This window comes from Arachis hypogaea, chromosome 4 (genome assembly GCF_003086295.3).
Source record: "Arachis hypogaea cultivar Tifrunner chromosome 4, arahy.Tifrunner.gnm2.J5K5, whole genome shotgun sequence".
Classification (NCBI taxonomy): Eukaryota; Viridiplantae; Streptophyta; class Magnoliopsida; order Fabales; family Fabaceae; genus Arachis; species Arachis hypogaea.
In genome coordinates this window covers 102,651,660-102,676,649 of record NC_092039.1, presented here as the reverse complement: position 1 = coordinate 102,676,649, position 24,990 = coordinate 102,651,660, and the positions used below count along the sequence as shown (strand labels likewise).

Sequence of the window (24,990 nt, the reverse complement as noted above, 5' to 3'; positions counted from 1 at the left end):
ACTTTTTCAATATATTTTAAATTTCTGACCCACCTTTCAGGTAATTTTGGTTCATACTCAAATATAGATTGAAATCATACATAGCATTCGAAGTAAGCACAAGAAATAAAAAGAAAATAAAAAAAGAGAATGAACCCGCAAAACATAACATTTATTCTTTCTCTCTATATCTCTGCAGATTCTCATCAATATGCATAGAACAAGTACAAGATCAATAATAATTAATACTTTATATTTATTGTATACAAGATTGGCAAGTTATTTAAACTTGCTCTTAATTAAAGAGATAATCCAGCTGAAAATGCGACACCAGTTGAAGGCAACCAAGAGTTCCCTTGAATGAAGTTTGCCACAGTAAAATTACTAGCTTCACGGGAGGTTTTCAAAACACGGTATCCAGGCCATTTCACTCTGTTAGCTACACCGGCACCGGGACCAGTGTTCATATACTCAGCATAATACAGAGTGTCCAACCCAATGCTCCCATTCCATGGTGTCCAACCTAGCGGGCTTATAACGTCGCTTATATAATTTTGCATAAAAACTGTTCTTGAATACTTTTTCCATGGCCTCCCCAAGAAAGATTCCGTCATCTTAACAAACGGAACGAGGTCAGAGTCAGCGATTATGTTGCAGAATTGCAACGAGAACCCTGTTGGTTCGTTAGGATCTTCTCTGCCGTGTGCAGTGATTGCGTTCTTTTGGTCCGGTGACCCTTTTTTGATAAGTATGTTGCATTTTTGGAAGACGGCAGTTCCATAGCCGAAGATGAAATCGACTGTACCGGAAATGGTGCACTCTCTGAAGAATTGACGCATTGAGTGAACGTAAAGGGTGTCTTGGTAGCCGAAGATTCCACAACGGAAAAACACGGAGAAGTCAGAATCGGTTCTTAGTGCCACGGCTTGCTTCTTCGCTGGCCCTGCTGTGTTTTGAAAAGTAATGTCTCGTGCTATGAACCCTTCTCCAACTACAACTGCATATGCCAAATGCGTACATAAGAAAAAAAAATCAAATTAGATGTTAGAAAAAGTGCATCTTTTTCTTTTTTTTTTTTCGTGAGAATGGTATAATAGCACAACTTGCGCATTTAATTACTCATTGAATTCTAGAGAAAATAATACAAATAATTATAAAAAAATTAAGAATGTTATTTGTATATTAAAATTAATTATTATATATTTGTGTATAAATATTTGTATAATTTATATTTTAATAGTTAATTTTTTATATAAACTTAAAAAAATTATAAAAAATAAAACAGAAATCATATATGGCCATATATATAGGTAAATTCTATTGTGACTGTCATTATGGTAGATATGGTAGCAAAAGTATGATAACATTTAAAAAGTATAATTTAAATTAAATTTATATTTTTATTAATTGAAAGTATTTTTAAATTTGATTATATGTTTTACTATTTGAGTTGTTATTGTTAGAAGAGTTCAAAAGAGAAATGTAACGAAAAAAATGTTAGTTAATTATTATTTAGAAAATAATGATCCGTTTTTAATTTTTGTTTCATATAATAATTTTAAATTTGTAAATTGAAAAAAGTTGGAGTCAATGGCCATTAAAAAGTTAGACGATGTTATAGATTTTATTTTATAAGTATATACATATAAAAGACATATTATTCTTTTTATTTTAATAATATCACTCTTTTTTTATAAATTTATGCAATCACACACATTATGGTCTTTTTTATTACGTCACTAATGATTACTTCTCCTAGCATTAGTTTTTGTTTTCATTTACACAACTCATTATGAAAGATGTTAAAAAGAATGTAAAAGAATTAATGCTAGTGTATGTTGTTACGAAGTTAAAATTCTTACCAAAGGTGGCCGATCGAAAAGTTGTCCAGCCGTCGACATAATTCCGGTTGCCGGTGATAATAGTGGCACCGATACCATCTCCGATCATCATGATATTCCTCTTATTCTTATTAATCTCTACGTACTCATTGTAAACACCTCTCTTCACGTAAATCACAAACCTCGTATTACTATTATTCGGCGCTGCCATAACCGCATCCATGATTCTTCTAAAGTTTCCACTCCCATCTGCAGCTACCACGGCGTTCGGAACCACCCTATTTGCTTGCAGAAGCTTTCTCTCCCTCGGCTTCACCCACGAAGGAAATCGGCCCTCGCCGGCGCCGGCCGCAGCATCTTCGAAGAAATCATTCTGGGACACATCAACTTTTGCGAGAAGATTCGTTACTGGCGATGTCACTAGTCTAAGGCCAGGGGAGATTAACCCTTTGATGATACTATTTGTGCCTTCGAATCCATCGAGGCATGTGTCTAAATTTGCTAGGACAGCACTTAGCCATGTCGCTAAATCCAATTCTAAGTTGTTTCTCCCTGCAACATTAATTATAATATGTCACATTTTACATTAGGTTAGTGATTAGTATTGTTAAGTATCATGGTATCATGATCTGACTTTATCATGAGTGAAAAAAATATGTATGCAATTTTAGTTTTTAGTATTGTTAAATTAGGTTAGTGATTAGCATTGTTAATTTTTAAATCATGAATTACATTAGTTTTTCCGCACCATTGGACAAGCTGACATGACAGATGAAAAGTTTGATCATGGAATAAAAATTGAAGAAACAATTTAATCGTTATCTATATTAACAACAATACCTCATCTAATGGCCTATATATCACATTGCAATTAACTTTTGTTTTAAAACTTTTCTATACTCATGCTTGAATCCACCTAAAGAATACAAATAACTAGATTGTATGTAAAGGTACCTTTGGGATTTTGAATGACGGAGAGAAACAAATTAAGTTCATCGGAGGACATGTCCAACAAATCAAGACCGTCAAGAATGGCGTTTGTGAGATGGAAATTACCAAAACCACCGGTAAACTTGGACAGGATGGAACCAACATTTCCCAAAAGCCCAATAACTTCCTTAACAACACCGACGAACTCAGAAGGCACGAGGCATGTTGAGCCTTCCGAACCGCAATTGCCAGAAGCAGAGGCCATAGAAGTAAAGTTTCCAAGGAGAAGAATCAACAAGAAGGTGAGTGCCACGGCGGTTAGTGGCACTTTCTCTTTTCTTGCTGAACAAGGAGCCATATTTTGCCGCTATGTGCTTTTGGTACAATATTAGTGAGGTGATGTATGTTGAATGTGCTATTGATGTTTTGCATTAGTGAAGAAGTAGTCTTTTATAGGATTATAGTTATATAACGGATATAGAATGTGTAATGAAAGAATGTGGTAATTGCTTAAATAACTCTTCAACCGATAATCACAAGTGTTTTATGAAACTGAGAGTTATTCAACTCTGAAGTGTAAAAGTAATAAATAATATTGTCTATTGTGAATGGTTAAGTGAAATTAAATTAATGATGAATTGTTGTTATCTTCTTATTAATTAAGCGTTGATGAAAGGTTTAATCTAATTCGTTAAACCTTTTGTTTCAATAAAACTTGAAACAAGATAAGATATCTTGTAACTCACGGATTTTTTCCATGTGTTGCAAAGTTTATTTATATTTTTTTAAAATTTTTTAGTTACAATGTTTTAGATTTTTTTTTCCAAAAAATAATTTTTGTTGTGCAAGTTTAAATTTAACAACAAAAAGTTTATCTTTTTGTATAAATAGTTATTCAGATGAAGTTGTTTTCATATGAAAATATTAACATGTATTATATTAATTAAATAATTAATTAAAAATTTTAATTAATATATACTCAAAGAGCACTTGATAAAATTACTATTAAAAAATTTTTTGAACTTTTTATTTCAATAAATGTATAATAAATGTTTTGAAATTTAAATTTTATTAAGAGCACAAGTTAACTAAATTCTTAATTAAATATATTAAATTATCAAATTATTTTTAACAATCATCACAATTTTTAGGATAAATCACCCATCTGAATAATTAATATAGTTTCAATATTACTGATTTGTCCTATTTTAATTTTCATTCCAAAATATCTTTATACAAATTTATCTGACTTAAAATAATTTAGTATAAGTGCACAATAAATCATTTTAAACAAAAACAATTTACTAATAGGACTGCACAATGTATATAATCCAGTTTATGCTAAACGATTTACCAGGTGAAGAAAATTGTAATAAATTGATTTTTGTTTGTTGCCACAAATTTTGACCTGTTGCGAAATTCGACTATGATGTCGAACTGATTCATATGTATGAATTGAGTAGAAAAGATTTGGGACGAAACTAGTGAATTACACGTGGGCAAGATTTCAACGAAGTAGGGACTCAGCTATTAGACACTACAAGACACGCAGAAAATAGCGGCAAAAAATTGCTTGCCGTTTCTCTAATCGCTGCAAATTGCCAACATAACTACGATTGACATCTGAGTTCTTCAATGTGACGCAGAATCAGATGGATTAGCAGCGATTTCATGAAGAACCTTCGCTAACCCAAACACTTTATCATAATTGGTGGTTGTGTTAATAACATCATATCAGAGAACCCAAAATCGAGAAAAATAGAAACCCGCGAAAGAAGATTGAAAGCACGTGAACCCCTATTCTCTGTTCTACCATCATTACAAAAAAAATGTTGAATATCGTTGGATTTATCGTATAAAAAAGAATAAAATCCGATGGTAATTTAAATACCGTTGGATTTACGGTCGGAAACAATCAGACGATATAAACTTTACCGGTAAATGTTTCCCGTCAGATTTTTTCATCCGACGGTAATTACTGTCGGAAGTTGCGACGGATCGGATTATAGGCTCGAAAAGCTAATTGGTTATCGATGGATTCTTCCGAGATTGTAATGTTGGCGTCAAAAAATGTTGTTTTGCTCACTGTTATCATCGGATTATTCCTACAGTAATCTCAATTTTTATTTTTTAATTTAAAATAAATGGTCAATTTTAATTTCAAATTTAATTTTTTCACACAATTAGTGGAAGATTCATAAATAATAAAAAACTGTTATTTAATTAAAATAAATAATACACTGTTTAAATATATTAAAAGTCAACTACATCAAATATGTACAATGAAACAATAAAACGGAAAACAAATAATTCCAGATCTAGGTAGATGTCGTCATCGTTGGTCCCGTGGCCCTGAGTCGGCGGCGCAGAAGGCGGTGATGTTCGTATGTCATCAGCAGGACCGCTGCCACCAGCAAAGTTGATGCCAGCGGCGCGCATCTGAGCTTATAGTACACCTCCATCTGAGCCTCCATACATTGCATCTGCTCCACCAACTCCTGGAACTCCAACCTGAGCTCATCAGTAGACATCACGCGGTTGAGGATCTCCTGATACCTCTCTCAATAATTGTTAATCTTCTGAGCTACTGCTGCTGAAGGCTACGTTGGAGCTCCTGCACCTGAAGCCTCAAATCCACGCCATCCTCGGACTCGACGGCTCGACTGGTGGTAGAGTCTGACGACGACCTCAACGTGGATATGTGCGGAGGCTGTTGGCGAAGCACGACCCAATCCTATATACGCAGTTCTTGTATGGCCTTGAGGCGGTCTCGCGCCAAACTGCATCGAGATTGACGATTACAGCTGCAAATCCATCGACGGCGTCCTCCTCACCTTGCTGAGACTGCTGACTCACGGCCTCTAGTCTTTGTTTATAGGACTCCTGTGTAATTAACACAAGTTTTTGTGATTAGTACGCTGACAGATATACAGTTAATTTCTAATAATTTTATAGCAAAAGAAAATTTGATGTATGTTTAATTACATAATGGTCCTGAGACCGCTGATCAGTAAATATCTCTTTGTTCTCCTTCAGTGTGTGGGTGTACTTGAACGTTTCCGTCAACATCGCCTTGCGATCCAACGACTTTGACTACATATGTTGCATTGAAACAATATGATTAGGTTGCCTAGTTTTGATATGCAGAAGAATATAAGTAAGTTGTTAACAAATTTAAAGTCACTTTACGTACCAGCCTGGCCTTCGTCCTCATGAAACTCACTAAGCCGCCAGTATAACTAACCGGCAAGTGCACCAGGTCACCAAGTAATAACTCAGGTGAGTGAGTCTTGATCCCACGAAGATTAATGGACTGAGCAACAATCGTTGAGTGATTAGACTAGTTAAACAAGCTAAAATGAGTGGTTGCAAGTTCAAGTAGCATAAAACAGTAATTCAGAACGTGCAAGAAAGCAAACAGTGAATGGTTAGTAAAAATAATATGAGAGAATAGTTAAGGCTTTGAAGGTGTTTAAATTTCCATATTAACAATTCTTATCAACTACTTTAATCAAGCAAAGATTCAATTCATGGCAAATCTTAAGTGATTAAACCCTAATTCTTTAGTAATTTAATGTCATCTAACTCAATCAACCGCCAATTTCTTGGTCACTTAATTTAAATTAGAAGATTAAGTCCAATTCTAGGTTATGATCTACACAAACCCTAAGTACCTAAAAATAAGGAGATTATATGTCATGTATCCCGTTAAATCCAGATAATTACAGAGTTGTGAGGAATTGATTTCAAGCTTTAATTCTAGTGATATAACTTTTTCAAGATTCAACAAGAATTCAAATAAAAAAAGAGTTATCTTCCAATATACTCTAATTCCTAGGATGAAGAACGAAATCAATCCTTGAATTTAAAAACAGTGCATCGATTAAGAGTAGAATGACAATAGTGTTAATCCATTAAAATAAACAGAGATCCTAACCTTAACAATGGAGGTTTAGTTGCTCATAGCCCATAGAAAAACCTTGAGTTCTCAAAAGTATAAATTGTAGAATGAGGAAGAAGAAGATAAGGGTCTGAAGGGCTGAATCTTTTCTCCTTTTATATCTAATCCTAATTGATCTAAAATTAAAATTATAAATCCTAAAAATTATATTTTCTAAATTTCAAAATTAAACTAACAAAAACCAATGGAGTCTTCCGAAGGACTTGCTGACACGGGTTTGGTGCTAAACGCCGAGCAGTGGCGTTTAGCACCACCAAACAGAGTGTATCTCCAACGTTTCTGGACACATGGCACTAAACGCCAAGGAGTGGTGTTTAGCGCCACCTTCGCAAAATCTTGGCATGAGTTACGAGGCACCTGGCGCTAAACCTCGAGTCGTAGCATTTAGCGCCAGCTTCACAAAGAGGTTGGACGAAGTACGAGGCTTGTGGCACTAAACGCCGGATAATGGCGTTTAGTGCCAATACCACAGCGTAAATTTTCTCCTTTTTCTTCTGCATGAACTCTATCAAACTCGCCCGAATTTTACCTAAAATTAACAAAACAATAATGCAACTCAAAGTAGCATCCATGATGGTTTAGAACACCAAAAACTCATAAAAACTCAACAAATTCACATCTAAATTATTACGAAAAGATAGAAAAGATGCTCATGCATCACAACACCAAACTTAAATTATTTCTTATCCTCAAGCAACTGAAAACAATATGAACATGAGATGTGGGTTTACCTAAGAGTTGAATTTTCAATTAAGCTCCTGTCTATCTCCTGAGTAGGATTGATGACACTGTGATCCTGAATAGTTTTGGCATCTCACTATCCTTTGGAAGTTCATGAATGCCAATATCATTCAGAACTAGAATCCAGATAATATTATGAATTCTCTTTCTTCTTAAAAGCAATTTCGATAAGACAGGACAAAAAACAAGTAGTAAAAGTAACTTACTAAAGGCCAACTGCTCAAGGTCGGACCTATGAAAGGAAATTTGGTGACTTAACAAACAAAAGAAAAACCTAGCTTCGTCTCAAAAGGCAAAAGGGTTTGAATCAAGCACTATTTATAAAGGTTGCAAAAGATAACCAATAACAAAAAGTTCAAAGAAAATACCAACAATTACAAAATTAAAATGTCAAAGACCCACAAGTCGGGCCATCTCAAAAAGATAAGCTGATGGAAAACCAAAGGGGGTTGAGGTTCTCCCCCATCACAGAATCCTTGGTAGCGGGAGATGGGGAAAAGACAATGACCGGAACAGCCTTAATGATCTCAGGGGATGAAGGAGAAGCCTCCATATTGACAACCTCGGGCTGAGTCTCAGCTTGAACCTCGGAACCGATCTTAGGGTCGGACACGGGCACCTCCTCCTCATCTTCCAGGACAGGGACAATGTTCCTGTCAACAACAATATTATTGGCACTAAACAAGGAAAGATCTAGGTCGGGAGCCAGAACTCGGATTTAGGCCTTTAGGATCTCATACATCTCATTCATACCCCCGACCACAGGCCCCTGAAGCTCGGCAAAGACTTCCCGGGCAGTTGTCAGATCCTTCCACATATTAATCAACTCCCCATAAGTCCGAGAATAACTCTCCTCGGCCCTTTTCTTCATCTCTTCTGCCAATAGTGATGCTGTCTCAGCTTTAACTGCTCGGGCGCGGGCTTTTTCCAAGTCCAACTCCAACTTAGCATTTTTATCCTCCAACTCTGCCTTCAAACCACTCAGCCTCTCTACATCATCCCGAGCAAAGTTCAAGAGTGCTTGGGAAGCATGAACAGGAGCTTTTCTCATCTCCTTAGCCAAAGCAGTGTTCACCCCGGCCATCCGAATGTAGTTGTGAGTCATGTGCTGCAGATGGTTCAGAATGGACACGTCATCCATTGATATATGGCTATTAGGAAGGATATACTTCTCGCTTCAAAAGCCATTAAAATTTTTGTCATTAACACCTAAATCCCCAGTGGTCCTCTGCCTCTTGGGAGATGGGGATGACGGGGCACCCGAACTCACTAACAGTAGGTCCGGAGAGACTAAGCGTACATCGGGAGTAGGAATGACCTTCCTCTGAGCGGTTGAACCGGAACTCGACTTCTTTGGTGAAGGTCGGAAAGAAGAGTTCTCTGGAGATTACGAGCAGTAACCGACTTCTTTGTGTTATGGAGAAATCTCATTGAGGAAGATTTGGAAGCCATATCTACAAAAAGAGCATTGACACGCAAGATTACTATAAATAACAAATATATGAGTACCAGGATAATGAGAAAAGCTAGAGGTCAGAGAACTACCTAACTCGGACTGGAGAAGACTGGGGCCCCCTAAGAATCTCTTTATGTCCAAGTGAGGAGCTCGACCCCAGCACTCTTCCAACACACCGACAAAGGCTCGCTCGATCTCATCTAAACTATCTATACTTTTTTACTACGAAATTCTCTTGCCAAAAAAGAGGGAAGGAAGGTTCATCACTCTCATCAAGGAAGAAAGGTCGGACATCCTCCACTGCCCGAATTTTGAAGTAATGGTTCTTAAAGTCATGAAAGGACTCGTCAAAAATGGAAAAGACATTCTTACCCTGAACAACACGAAAAGAAGGTCAAACGTCTAACTCCCGACAAAGAAGCTGGAAAATCTTCAAAAATGTCCAAGAATTAGGGTGAAGCTGAGAGGGAGCTACGTTACAGGACCAGAGGATCTCTATCTCAAAGTCAATAAAGGAAAGAGCAATACCCATTTTGGTGAAAAAAAAACAATCATAAGCATAGAAAAAAGGACGCTCTGAGCTATCAAAAGAAGGAACCAAACCCTTTCTTCAGGATCAGGAACGACTAGCTCAATTCTTCTCATCTTCTCTATTGACACATATCTTATGGTGCTTACGAAACTTGTCACAGTACTCCCTATCTACTACAGTTACACAAGAAAGGACTATAGTATCTATCCAGTTACAGAGGCCAGGAGGGACCTTAGTGGACATTTTCGTTAGAACAAAACGAGACATATAGCTACACCTACAAATACAAAAAGAAAAGAGATCGTTACTACAAATAACCCGGACAGGGACAAAGAAATCATGTAAACCCCAAAAAACCAAAGACAACCTTTTTCAAAATATTTTTAACCAAAAGGTGCCCCTTCCACGCAACATTGTCGCATCACAGTGACACTTTTGAGGACAACACAAATGCAAACAGCCAAAGCAAACCAACCACAATCTCTCAAGTTCAAAGAGAGCCAAAGCAAAATAAAAGGAACCTTTTTGCAAAGTGGTAATCAAGAGAAAATAAAATTTCTAAGAAATAGCGAGTCAAGCAAGAAACTTTTCAAAGAAGATGCAGTGAATCACCATCGAAAACAGGATCAGGCAACAAAACCTCTACCAACATTCACCAAAATCATTCAAAAGACAATAACCAAAGCAAAAACATGAAGCCATTAAAACACCAATCTGGGTGAAAGGCGAAAAAGGAGGACACGGCAACGACGAGAACGATCCCCTTTAAGAAAGAAGCCCCGAAAAACCCAAGATAGAGGAAAGCTTGGAAACTGGAGTGAGAAAAAAACAACAAAGAAAGAAAGAAGTTCTTTTCACACAACAGAGAAAGAAAGAAATTCTTTTCACAAGGAAGGGAAGACGGAGAGAGTTGCAAAAATGGAGAAAAAGAAGAAAGAGAGGATCCACGAAGCTTTTATAAGGGAACAAAAAGTAACAGCCCAATAACTTCGCCTTAAAAACGTGCGCGAAGATCAAGGAAACTGTCGCGCCAATTCAGCACCTTATTTAAAGTGGGACAACGTTCAAATTTTTAAAACCCGTAAACCGGAGACCCGACCTGCACAAAGAAAAGTGCCTGACGTCTAGACAGAAGCCACAGAATGCTTAAGACCGACTTATAGAAAAAAATCGAGACTCAAGCAAGGGCATTGTTCATACCCTGGCCCAAACATAAAGCCAGGCCCAGTAAGGATGAAAAGGACCAACCTTGGAAGGTGGCCTCTCATCCCCTACCTGACCTCTCTAAGAGGTCGGACACTGACCAAAAAGCGCACTTCCACTTACCTAACACTGGAGGTCATTGCTTCTAGAAGCCCTAAATTCTATCTTTCCCTAAAAGATAGACTCCAACAAACTTCCAAGATATAAGATAAGATAAGATGGAACCCCCCAAGGAGGTCATCAAACCCTACTACAAATATACTGGAACCCCCAGGTATAACTCACTCTTCAATCTACTAAGAACCTACTCAAAATCCTTCCTAACTTAAGCATTAGAGTCTCTTGCAGGTACCACCCATCACCTCCTCACGAAGAACTCGGACAGGCAGCCACTCGGCATCATAAGTCGAACACTGCCACTCAAAGGGACCTGGACCTCACGTTCAAGCCCAAATCAACGTTTTAGGTAACCCTCGGAACACTAACTATCAACTAACCAAGAAATCAGCAGTTTAACTGACATGTCAAATACTTATCAGAATATTAAAACTAACCAGAAAAACTAACAGCTCATATAATTTTATTATTAATTCTAGCATACTAAAACACATTTGGCATTGGTAATATTAAGCTAAATATAATTTTACTTTTTGTTGGTCCGAAATAAAATTCCATCCATGGATATATTGATCGCCAAGATCTTCTTGCAACAACGTAAGGAACCATTTCCAGCTTTCTTTAGTTTGACTATCAACAATAGCAAATGCAATTACATAGAAGTGATTGTTCGCATCCTAACCTACACCCGATAGGAGTTTTCTCCCAAAGTAGTCCTTCAAGAAGCAATCATCAAGTCTGATTAGTTTTCTACACTCTGCTTTAAACCCCCTTTTACAAGCGTCTAGAGAAATGTATAACTTACTGAACAATGGAGGGGACTGAGGCATCAGTGTCACATCTAGTATGGTGAATCTTCTTGGGTTACTCCTAAGGATCTTATTCAAATAATCTCTCAACTTACTATAATGTGCTCTCTCATTTCTGATCACACGCTCTCTTGCTTCTTTAAGGGCCCTATACACCATCTTTCCTTTAATGACAACATTGTAGTCGATTTTGATGTGCTCATAAGCCTCACTTAGAGTAATATGCGGCTGAGTTCGGAGCCTCTTCTCCAACTTATTGGCTATCCATTTCTGATCAACCATATTGCTGCCAAATTCTCTAGTACAAGTGTATTGAGGTATATAAGTCTTGATTTGGTAACTCTTCAGCTGATTATTCCATGGACAATAAATTAGTCATGGACAAGGATTAAGTCTGATAACACCACCACCCACAGTAACCACATCAGTAGTACCAACATCCACTTATGCGACCTTAGCAGTAACAGTTTCAATAGAATCGGTTTCAAAAGTCAGATTTGCAGCCTTTTTATTCACAGCTTTTGCATTCTCGTTAGTAGATTCCTCCTTGGCCCTATTTGGCTTTTTAGGCTATTTTATCCTCTCCACCCCATGCTCACAATCACATCTAACTTTCTTTTGATCGTTTTTTATATACTTAATTTCCTTCCCTCATAAATAATATGATCCTTCAGAGCAGTCTTGAAAGATTTAATTATGGCAAATTCCATTCTCAATTCAAAATACACCTCTCTCAATCCAGCAGCATCATTAATTATGGAAATTCATACCTTTCTCTTTCATCTTCAGAACTTTCTGATGTCAACAATGACTTTGATTCATACTCAAAGATTGGATCTTCTTCCTCCATATTTTCTGCACTTTGTTCATCATCTTCACCAGAATTTGCATCTTCCAATCTTGGAACAACAACTCCTCTTTCACCAAAATTTTCCCCAAATGAAGTTAAGCCAGCACCCCCTTTGTGTAGTATTTTTTGGGTTCTTGGAATTGGCCTTAGCACCAATAGGCCCACAAAATTTTGGGACTTCAGCACCAATAGGCTCATCAAATTTTGGCCCTCTAGCACCAATAGGTCTAGAAGATTTTGGGCCTCAAACACCAATTGCTCCATCAGACTTTACCTTGGCAGATTTTTTAACACCCTCAATTGGCCTAGAATTTGGCCTAGCAGTACATTTATTATCAATCGTTGAAGTCTTCTTCTTTAAATTAACCATCTTTGAGCTCTTCTTTCCCACCCCATCGTCACTGGACTCTTCCTCAACATCTGTATCAATGTCAAAGTTCATGTCGAGATCCTCAAGAGGAGTAATCATTATTAGGAGATTAAAATATAAATAAAACTTCTTCGAGTCCTTGTTCTTTAGTTTATTCTCACGCAGCTGATTAATCTCCATGTCTCCTTTTATAGGATGCAGGCCACTCTCTAAGTCAGGTGCCGTAGGATCAAACTAGTACATAGCCTTGTAATCCAAATAACCCAAATCTTTGAACAGAGTTTGCAGTTCAAAGAAATATATCAGGTCAATATCTATCTTAGAGAATTTGTCAACTCTTTCATTAATATACAGAATAACTCCATTGTTATCCCTCACAAAATGTCCACCATGGTAGAAAACAGGAATCCCAAATTCCACTATCTACCTGTATAAAGAAATACTTATAATTAACAAACACAATCATATAAACCTAGCTCTACTGTGACAATTTTCTTAAAAGAAATAAACCAAAAAATGTTCATTCATCACATTTAGTAACTGTCAAGGAACATGCATACAAAATAAAGAGACTAAGACATAGCATTATGCTCTGTAATGCAACATACACCGCAAAGCAATATATCGATTCTAACAACTATAAACATATTCGAACACGGTCTCGCCTTCTTCAATATGCGTCTTCAATAGTTGATCAAATCCACTTCAGTGCCTCTTCCTTTCAAATTGGTGTTGACACATCCAAGAGAGACGCCTGGGTAACGGAATGCTAACGTCGATGGATAAAATTGACAACGTCCATCATGATCGTGATGTTGGAGATGAGGTGGGTGGTGATGAGGCAATAATAAGGTAGGTCTCTCTGTAAAAACGGAAGAATGTTCAGGGTTTGGGGTCTTTTTGCATTAAAAAGGATTGAAAGGGAGGAGAAGAAACGTGACTTTTACTTTCCAGTTGCAATGCTACATTTCTACATACTTAAAACGGCGTCGTTTGGCTTATTAGGATGGGACCAATTTGTCTGTGATGGACACCTGCGCATGTTACTGACTACGTTAGATTCTGAACATGCTAACTTAGCAGTCTCCGTTGATGAGTTATGCCGGAAACTGGACTAGGGATTGATTTTCTGACGAAAACAAACGTTGGGATTAATTTGTGTATTAATTTTTTTAGAAACTAAAATGTTCGCTTTTAAAATTTTCGAAAACTGATTTAGATAATTACTCATTAAATTTTATTCACAAATATTAATTTAAATTTATTTTTAAATTTGGTCTAATTTAAAATTTACGTAAAATTGTGTCCCTCCATAAATTTAAAACTAGTGATTTATAATTACATACTTATTAATAATAATAACAAAATATATCATTTTTTATTTATTATCTCGATAAAAAAAATTATATTTTTATACTTACAAATTATATTTTTAAATCAAATATTTAATTAATCATACGAATAAAATAACACGAATACGTAATATTGTAGTTAAATAGTTAAATAATATATGTATTCTGAATATACTAGCATTAAACGCATTGTAGCTATATTTCGGATATATACAACTTTGCAATTGTGCTATATCAGGTGCACTCGAGATGTATTCAATTTTTTTTTAAATTAGAGCACGATGACTATGTACTCGAGATAAATGTTTAATGTACATTGGGTCATTGTATTTGAGATGCATAAAGTTATCTATATCAATAAATATTATGCGTTCTATGAATTGTGATAAATAATATATTTAATTCATTTAAATAAAAAAATCAAAGAACACAATGGCAAAACATTCTATGTTACGATATAAACAAAAAATCAAATAATGTACACATGTTAATTCAAATAATATAAGTAAATAGTTAAATTAATCTTTAAAAAATTACTCATTTTTTTAAATTAGTACTCAAAAGATTTTTTTTAATTAAATTCGTCTTTTATAGATTTTAAGTTGGTCATTTTAGTTCTTCCATCACTTTCATTACTAATGACATCAAAATTTGTTGATATGACATGTCAAGTGACACCATAACACACACCTAGTAGTCCTAAGAGGCGACTAATATGATAAGTTTATGAAATTAAATCAAATCAACCCCAAATTGAGGGATTCTAATGCCACAAATTCTGATTTTCTTAATTAGATTTTGATTTGATCTAATTTCATAAATTTATTATGCTAATAGTTAATTAAGACTCTTATTTGTATTTTAGTATATATCACTTAATATGTTATATTAATAAATAGAAATATTTGGTAACCAAAGAAAATTAGGCAAAAATAATCGTAATTTACCTTATTTAGCATTCATTAATTGTTGCAATAAGTAATAAATGCTAAATAAGACAAATTTTGACTTTTTTTTTTATTTCCCTAGCATTATCAATTAATAAATTTTGGCACCAACAAAAAAAAGACAAAATGACTAATATGATTAATTTAAAATTTTGAAGAATGAATTTAATTAAAAAAAATTTTTGAGAAATAATTTAAAGAATGAGTGGACTTTTTAAAGGACAAATTTTTACCATTTACTCCAAATAATATATTTACTCACATCATCCACTCCCATCTAACCTCTTCCTTCATGATGATGCCGGCATTACCAGTATCATCTTCCTCTTCATCAACGCCTTCAAATTGCATCCTTGTAAAACCGTTATACAGTGCCCTCATTTTCCTTCATCGTAATTCATGTTTTTGCTGCATATATAATTCACTCCCATCCCATATTCCCATTTAACATTCATATGAACGTCATTTGTAACTTCACCCCAATTTGTAGTTCCCACTCTTTTCCCCTTTACATTGTTCAAATTTAAAGTTAAAACTTTTTTTTAAGTACTGTACACCTTGCAGCATAAACAGCATAGCCTGTACGTTGGTGGCGAGAACCAAGCAAATTAACAGAACATTCCATGAGCAGCAAATTAGTAGATCAGAATGTGCCAATAAGTTTTCGCATATATAAGTCGTGATTCAAACCACCAATACTTGTTTAGACAAATAACTGAGATAACCACTCGATTGGTTTAAATTAGTTAAATTCTTCGAACATTAATTTCGAAAAAAACTCTAAAAGGCTAACACTTAATCAGTAAAAGAAAAGTGAATAATCTCACACCATTAAAAAATCAATAATAACTAATTGATAACTACAAATCATAAAACTTGTCGGTCTCCTAACCCTCCTCTTAATTCGATGCATTGCGTGGTTCATTTGTGTCAGTGAAAATACGTACTCCTCAAGAGATATCGTTGAATTAACTGAGTTGAGATAAATATGTATTCAATTACTGTAGAAAGTAGAAAGCTCTGTATCACATCCTAAGAATAATCACTGTAATATCATCATTATTCAACAGAATATACAAGCTCGAAGTTGTATATCTCTTTAGTCACTCATTGTAGCTGTGACATTTATATATTAGTTGTTCCCCTTATTAGCTGGTTGTCCGTATACACATATCTAGGATTGCATTTTATTGTTTTGAATTTGTATACTATGATGATTTGTTGCCGTGCGCTCCGATATTACACCACAATTACATTGTAATTTTAAGCCATGCTTTGTACACCTGATGAGGTACCGTTATTAATTAAGTTTGTGAAAGAAAGATTTGGATGCCTCGTAAGTGGACCAACAAATTGCAGCTGCAGGGGCATGAAACAGCATCCTAGGGACATAACCTCTCATGAGACCTCTATATCCATCTTTTCTTATCACTGTTTTAATTACATGCCCAATTGAATTACTAGAGAATCTGTCACATCCACAAACACCCTGAGCCAAGAAAATATAACAAAATTACGTTGTAAAATATAACAAAATTTCTTATCTTAATTAAAATGCACTTATACATTCAATGAATTGTAAAAAATGTATTAACACAATATATACAAAATTGAATATTTTTTTCTATTAGGTAGGGTTATGGAGTCCAAATCACATCTGTCCAAATTTTATTTAATGAAAAAAGAAATTAATTGTTGTACAGAAAAGTTCAAATATTTCTCCTATTAAAATAATAGCAAATTTTAGTATGCGTATGTGTATACAAGTGTTAAAAAAATAATTGCCAAATAATAAAAAAGACAGTACTTTAATTTTAATAACACTTTTTGAAACACTATACTAGAATTACTAAGATAAACTTTGACTCCTATGAAGTTAATAAATTAGTATGAAAAATTTTAGGTAAAAACTCAATTGTAATCGATTTCATATGAAATTGTTTTTGGACGGCTGATATATGTTATTATTTAATTTGAAAAAATTAATTTATTTTATACAAATAGTTTTTTTTAAAAAATTGGATAAATCAAATAATCACTTTTAAAAAAATTTTCAATTCTTTCAGCGTGTTATTCTAAATGATAAATTTTGTACGTTTTTTTTTCATCCTTTTTGACTAATCTTTCTTTAATTTTATCTTTTACTTTTATTTACTTAATTTTCGCCAAATATATGTATATAAATAGTTTGAAAAAGTAAAGTTTAGTATTTAAAAAAAAAATGAAATTCACATTTTTTTTGTTTGTATAATAATAACAAAAAAAGAAAAATTAAGAATAAAAAAGAAAAGAGAAAAAGAATTAGAATTCACATGGAAGGAAAAAATCGAATTTGCGGTACAAACAAAAAATTAGAAATGGTACTATCTATCTCTATTTTTTTTATCTTTGTTTCTATATGTCTGAGAAATTTTGTTTCTTTTTTTAATGACTCAAATTTTTCGTTGTTAAATTTCTTCTCTAACACAAATTTTAAATTAAGATGTAAATATATGTTGGTAATCAACCAATTAGCTTTCATATTAATTATGAAAAATTGAAAAACAACGAATGTTAATAACATAACATAACAAAGAAGAAGAAAGTAAAAATAATTATTTGTTTCAATTTAAATTAATTTTTTTAATTAAACTATTTATATAAAATAAATCAATTCTTTTTAAACCAAATGATAACAACTTCATGTGAATACACAGGTGAATACATAGGTGAGTTTCTGCCAAATTTCTATACCATCAATGATTTTGATGAACTCAATATTGAAATTTGAATGTACCTGGCACTGAAGTTGAGTTTTGACAACATCAAGCGGGGTTGTGACAACAGCAGCCAGGGCTCCGGCAGCACCACCAGCGGTAGCATGAACCACCCACCTCCTGTCATCCGCGATCTCCGGCGACACCTCCACCAACCCCTTCTTTGTCGCCTCATACGCCGCAAAATGCACCGCCGTAAACGGAGCGTTCATCACAACCGTAGTCCGATACGACTTAAAAAACGCGCCAACCCCTTCTTCGAGGGCCACTCTCCTCACGCAATCCACCACACCCTTGTACGGACTGCTCTTCAGCTGAAGCCTCTGCTTCACGACGTCCATGGGAGTGAAAACGGCGTCGCTGGTGACTGTAGCGCAGACACCAGAAGCGGCATGCACCAGTGAGGAGTAATTGTTGGTGGTGAAAGAGGAGGAGAAGGCTTGTTTGCAAAACTCGTAGACGGAGAAGTAAACGGCGTGGGCGGGGCCTGCACCGAGGGCCATGGCGGAGATGCCGCGGTAGAGGGAGGAAGGACCTTCGAGTTTGAGGATGGAAGAGAGGGATTGGCGGAGGCATGAAGTGGTGGTGGTGGTTGTTGTAAGAGCTTGCATGCGGGTCTTGAGAGTGTCAACTGGGAACATAGCCATGTGCTCCACTGATCCTGCTATTGAACCTGTGCAATATGCCGCCATTACATTATATATTACGCCAGCGAATTGTTTCTGCTAGTAAACTAGTAAATGTGCAAAAGGTAAGGGGAAGAAAGAAAAATAGTTTGTATAAAATGTTTGACAAATATGTTATTTGTACATTAAAATTAGTTAGCCCATGTATTTGTAAATAAATACATGTGTAGTTTAATTTATTTTTAATGTATATTTATATTTTAATATGTATTTTATATTAGTGGCTGATTTTGTTGACTGATTTTAATGTACACGTAGTATAGTCGAATATTTGATATGGATATCTTTTTTCTTTTATCAGATACTATTATTTAGATTTAGTTAGAGACAATGTCATGTTAGTTGTAATCTTCTATTTCTTACTTTTGGCTCTAGATAGTTTTTTTATTTTATTGCTGGCTTTGGTGTTCTGGTGCATTCTGGTGGTTTTGGACTCTCGGTGGTGGTGGTGGTGGTTATGGGTACAGCTGGTGGTCGTCTTATTGGCTTGGCGGTTGTGGCGGCTTTGTGATTGTGGTGGCCGTGTCATGGCCATGGTCGTAGTGTCCGCGGCAATACATTGGCTAGTTAGGTGGTGATAAACTGATAATAAGATTATTAAATGTTTGTTTGGATACAATTAAGTGAGAAAAAGCTCTTTTTAATAAAAAAAATTCTTTATAAAATGTTAGTGTTTTTAGTTATTTTTTCAAGTAAAAATAAAAATATTAAAAAAATTATTTTAACATAATAAATAAATAATATTTTTCTGTTTTTATACCCAATATAATTAATAGATACAAAATCAGTTAATAATATCGGATACTTTAATTCTTTATATGTTTTAAAATACACAAAAAAAGTTCGCAATATTTATCTTTGTTAATAATAAATTCTTTTTCCAATTTAATTCATTTAATCCAAATGACTGTTTTATAATTTTAAAATTTTATAGAAATTGTTTTTTATTTTACTTTTCAGACCAAATTAAAAGAGGATTGTATTATAAATGTTGGGATTGATTTGTGTATTTTAAAATTTGTGAAAGTAAAGTAGTATCCAATTTTAAAACTTCAAGAATTGATTTGGCTAATTATTCTTAATAATTTTGTATAAAATATTCAAATATCAAATTATTTTTACTTCTTTAAATGATTTTTCAAAAATATCACACTAAAAAATCTTTTTTATAATTTTACCTAAATAAAACCTAATTAGAGAATTGTAATTTTGGAAGAAGGGTAATATTAAACAAAAAAAGTTTAGGAATTATTTTTTATTTTCAGATCAAATTTTAAGGACCAAACAATTTATCTTTTATTTTTACTTTTTTTTTTCTAGTCTTAAAATATATAGGACCTATGTTTTTTTAATGTTCAAACAATTTTGTTCATTAAGAAATAGCAAAAGAGGACATTTCTCTCAACAAAATTTAAGTTTCTTTGGAATATTAATCACTTGTTTGATAAAGTTTCGTTAAATGGTTAGAATGTTATATTTTAATCGAATTTCGGGAATTTAACTAGTTAAGCTTTTTGTAATTTGTTTTCTCAAAAAGGAAAAGCCAAATGTTAAATATTATTCTTTCTTGTTGTCTTTTTTTTTCACAATGTATATATGCATTAATAATGAACTGTGTTCATTATATATGAGTCATAACTATCAAATATTTAGTAATATAAATAATTTGTTTTATTGTTTTTGGTAATTGGGTTATATAAAATAAAAGTAATATGGTGTTTTGTAAAATTAAAATTAAAAAAATTTTAAATTATATATCTATCGATTATCACTAATAAATTGTTATAGGAAAATCAACGGTATAAATTAATAAGTAGGTTTATCAGCAAAAATTAAAAAATTAAAATTAATATTTAATTGTGAAATATATAAAAATAATAATGTCACTTTTATTTTAATAATATAATTTTCTTTTACAAATTCATACGAAAATACAATGTAAAAAAATTGTATGAAGAGTGACACTACTAGAAATACTAGTGATATTATATTTTTTTAGAATAAATTAAATTTCATCATTTTAAAAAAATTTAGTAACTAACATTTTTATTAAAATTTAGCCAGCACTTAACCAAAAAAAAAAAATAATTTCACACAATTAGATATAATTTCATAATATTAAAAATATTAATAATAATTAATTGATGATTACAAATTATAAAAATTGCTAACCCATACTACTTTCTTTTAATTTTGATAGTGAACGATTGACCATACAAATTTAGTTCCGTCAGATTATTTATTTTTAATTTAAATTTATTGAACCGCGGGAACGTTCACTGAAAAGTTAAATTTTAATTAAGTGGAGAAAGCAAATAAAATGGAGGAAGTAATTAATAAAAATAATGTAAATAGAAACATTATTTTCACCTGCAACCATGTACTGCCAGAAGTCCAAGCCATCGTGATCTGGTGTTGGTAGTGAAAGTTCTGTGTGGAACTCAGTAGTGGGAATGACCGCCTGAAAGTTCGGAGAAGTGTCTGTGGCCATTGTTGTTAAGGTTTAGCACAAGACTAGTGCAAGTGAATGGAGGTGTTATATGTATAGAGTGGGTTGATTTTGAATGATTGAGCTTCTGCAAAATGGAAATCGCTTTCGGATTCGAATTAAATGCCTTTTTGCCATGCACGAATAATCTTTCTTTTATCCCTTTTTTTTTTAAAAAATTCCTTAATCTATCTTCTTGTCAATTATTCAGATAATTTGTAGTGGGAAGCGAGAGATTGAATAAAGAGGGCAACAAGTGTCACATATATAGATAAAATTATAACAAAGGATAAGAGAATCACAAAAAGAGAGGTGAAGAAATAATATCTAGTGTTATATATCCTGCAAGACTTGATTACTTCTAAATTTCTAATTCTTGATGTGACATAAACTTAATTAAATTTTCACACACACTTCGAAATGCTTTTTAATTTAATTACAGATTCTTTTATTTTTTTAAAATTAAAAAAATGTTATTAAATAATAAAACAGAGAAATTTTAACTTTTGTTGCACGTTTTAAATACTGTCAAAATGTTACAGTCAATATATATATATATATATATATATATATATATATATATATATATATATATATATATGATTATTTTAAAATAGTAAAATACAAAAAAGTTAATTATTATAGCTAGTTAATTATTTTTTTCCATTATTCACAATCCTCATATTTGTGAGTGTTATCATTGGTAGGCTTAAAGAAATTTGTATTTCATTATTACTATTACTGAATAGCTATCAAGTATCAAGATCCAATAGTAATGAGTTACTGCATCATCCTATTTTATATATGGTTACCGAAAAATCTAAGATCAGCAAGCCTAATATCTAAGATACTTGTGTTATGGAAAATGAAGTCTTTAGTAGATAAAGGTTAAAAGCAGATTGTGTTAAGATTGGTTATTTCTTTTAGGTTGGTTAGGACGGTTAGTTAGTTTCTATTCTCTCTAATTCAGTGATTATATTAAATTTGTTTAATACCGTGTGTATTGGCTTGTCATTTTGTGGCATGAGTCAACAATGTTGACTTTGAAAATAAAAAGAAAAGATGCAAAGTTGGCACTGTATGGAATATGCAAAAGAAAATAGGACAAGACACAATAGTTTAGCTATGCTAAAGGAGTGCAGAGATACATGTATGAGTTCAGCGTGTGTGAGATTAGTGAAGAAGGTTGTTAGAGGTAGTTGTTTCTCTTTGCCTGAGTTAGTTACTTTCTCCTTTTTTGTTATGCTGAGCTGATATAAGTGGTTAGTACTTAACCAACTCAACTCACTTATATAATCTGTATTTGTAATTGCTATCAGAACTGAATAGAATTATTTATTTTCTCTTATACTTTAACTTTTCTCTTCTCCTCTCAATCTTTCACAATTTCATTTTTTCTATTTTTCTACTACAATTCTGCAAACTTATGATATTAGTTTATTGTATCAGAACTTGATTCAATGACAGCAAACAACAATTCTACTCTTGCTGCACACTCAACTCAAACGGCAAGTACTTCAGGATTCACGATAACTCCAGTCTACATGAAACTTGACAATGACAACTTTCTTTCAGTGGAAAGATCAGGTTGAGGCTATGATTGAAGGCAACGATCTCCTTGATCACATTACATGAGCAAGGATCCCACAGCAGTTGCTTGACAATGGAGAAGTCAATTCAAAATACCAGAGGTGGAAGAAACAAGATACGTTATTGAAATCTTGGTTGCGAGCTTCAATGACTAAACCATACACCATTCGAATGGTTGGGTGTGTGTATACTTTTCAGATTTGGAACAGGTTAGAAAGTCATTTTGCATCACAAATCAAAGTTAGAGTAATTCAATTGAGAAATCATCTTAGCAGTACAAAAATAGGCGTATCAGTGAATGAATATGTCTTGAAGATCAAAAACACAACTAATGCATTGACCTCAGTATGAGAAGTAGTAAGTGAAAGTGAACATGTAAATGCAATTCTTCATGGCTTAACTGAAGACTATGCACCTGTCCTAACTTCAACTATAACAAGATCTCAAGGAATTACAGTCAGTGAATTAGAAGCAGTACTCTTTGAACATGAAAGCATGCTAGAAAGATTTAGAAAGCCAAAATTAGGTCATCTGTTAAAGGAAAATGTTGCTCAGTCCAGTCACATAAGTCAATTTGATCAAGAAATGTATCAAGCCAATTTTGCATAAAGAGGAGGCTTCAGAAGGGGTTCTCGCGGTAGAGGCAGGTTTTAACAACACTTCAGAAATGCTAGACACTCACAAGGTTATGGCAGAACTCAATCTTTATATACAGAACATGAAAGTGGATAGCAATTTCATCCAAACAGGTCAGGAAGCCAGAATAGTGAACGACCATCAACCACTGAAGGCTTTGGCAGAACACAGTACTAAAGCTATGAAAGAATGCAAGAAAGGCCCTAATGCCACCTATGCAACAAATATGGACACACATCAATATTTTATTGGTACAGGTATGATGATGACAATGAGCAATACACAAAAACTCAATACACAGGAGACTATGCAGGAAGACTGCAGCAAACTGAGCAACCAAAGGCAAACTTCAGTAATGTGTTAGCCAATCCTGCATCCATTCAGGATTCAGTTTGGTATCTGGACTTTGGAACCACACATCACATGACTTTAAACCCAGAGGTTATGGCTGAAAAAGAAAACTATGTAGGCACAGACCAAGTAGTAGTTGAAAATGGTATAGGTTTGGCTATTAATTGTGTTGGAAAAAGCATACTTCAGAACTGATTTGAGCTCTAAAAGTCTAATAATGCAGAAACTGTTATTGGTTCCAGATATAACCAAAAACATACTCAGTGTCTACCTATTTTGTTGTGACAATAAGGTATTTTTTGAATTCCACTCTCATGGTTGTTTTGTTAAATCTCAGGCCACCAATGAAGTCATTCTTCAAGGAGATGTTGTCAAAGGGATGTATAGGCTGCTCAATTTCTACCCAATTCACACACCTTCTTCCTTCACCAATTTCTTGGAGGCAACAACAAATAAATACACTCTTTGACATGCCAGACTTGGGTATGCTTCAGCAGCAGTAGTTTCTAGAATCCTAAAGCTGTGTAATCTCCCCTCCTTACCAAATAATTCAATATGTAGTTCCTGATGTATTAGCAAATCCCATACTTTACCTTTTTCTGAGTCCAAAACGGTTTACAATGCTCCATTAGAACTTGTATATTCTGATATTTGGGCTTTGGGGGCCAGCTCCCCTTCATGATTCAAATGGAAACTATTATTTTATCAACTTTATTGATGCCTTTTCCAGATTTACATGGCCATATCTAATAAGGAGTAGAGCTCAACTAAAATCAATTTTCTTACATTTCAACATATGGCTGAGTTACAATTAAATGCCAAACTTAAATGCTTTTAAAGTGATAATGCTGCAAAATATGTAAGCCTATCTAAGTCACTGCAAGAACAAGGAATTAATCACAGATTTTTCTGTCTTCACATGCATCAGTAGAATGGCATAGTTGAACGAAAACATAGGCATGTTATAGAGATGGGTCTAACAATGCTTGCTGTACCTATCAAATTTTAGGGTGAAGCCTTTATAACAACAGTTCAAATCATCAATGTTCTTCCCACACCAGTGTTAAATGGAGCCTCACCAACTGAAAAGTTGTTTGCTAAGCAACCAAACTATGAGAATCTAAAGGTGTTTGGATGCCTATGATTTCCACACCTGAGACCCTACAATAAGAACAAGCTGTAGTTCAGGTCTTCACCATGTGTTTTCCTTGGATATGCTACCTCTCATAAGGGGTACAAGTGCTTGACAAGTTCAAGAAAAATAGTAATCAGTCGAAATGTATTTTTTAATGAAGAGCAGTTCCCTTTCAAAGATCCACACTTAGAGTTCAACACACACACCTCACAAGCTCAAACCCCAACTTTCTACCCTTTACCATCACTTCAAAATTCTAC

The 24,990-nt window shown here is 33.9% G+C and overlaps 2 protein-coding genes across 2 annotated transcripts; both read right to left on the bottom strand.

The window, feature by feature from the left end:
- Positions 1–211: 211 nt before the first annotated feature.
- On the bottom strand, positions 212–3,160 carry LOC112797087 (pectinesterase/pectinesterase inhibitor PPE8B). Its single transcript, XM_025839844.3, has 3 exons — positions 2,775–3,160; positions 1,842–2,372; positions 212–976 (listed from the first exon to the last, which is right to left on the bottom strand). The coding sequence occupies exons 1-3, from the start codon at positions 3,106–3,108 to the stop codon at positions 279–281; spliced, it is 1,563 nt and encodes a 520-aa protein (XP_025695629.1). The 5' UTR covers positions 3,109–3,160; the 3' UTR covers positions 212–278.
- A 12,958-nt stretch (positions 3,161–16,118) lies between these two features.
- Positions 16,119–21,309, bottom strand: LOC112794358 (uncharacterized). Its single transcript, XM_025836406.3, has 3 exons — positions 20,901–21,309; positions 17,865–18,517; positions 16,119–16,577 (listed from the first exon to the last, which is right to left on the bottom strand). The coding sequence occupies exons 1-3, from the start codon at positions 21,019–21,021 to the stop codon at positions 16,389–16,391; spliced, it is 963 nt and encodes a 320-aa protein (XP_025692191.1). The 5' UTR covers positions 21,022–21,309; the 3' UTR covers positions 16,119–16,388.
- Between the last annotated feature and the right edge of the window lie 3,681 nt (positions 21,310–24,990).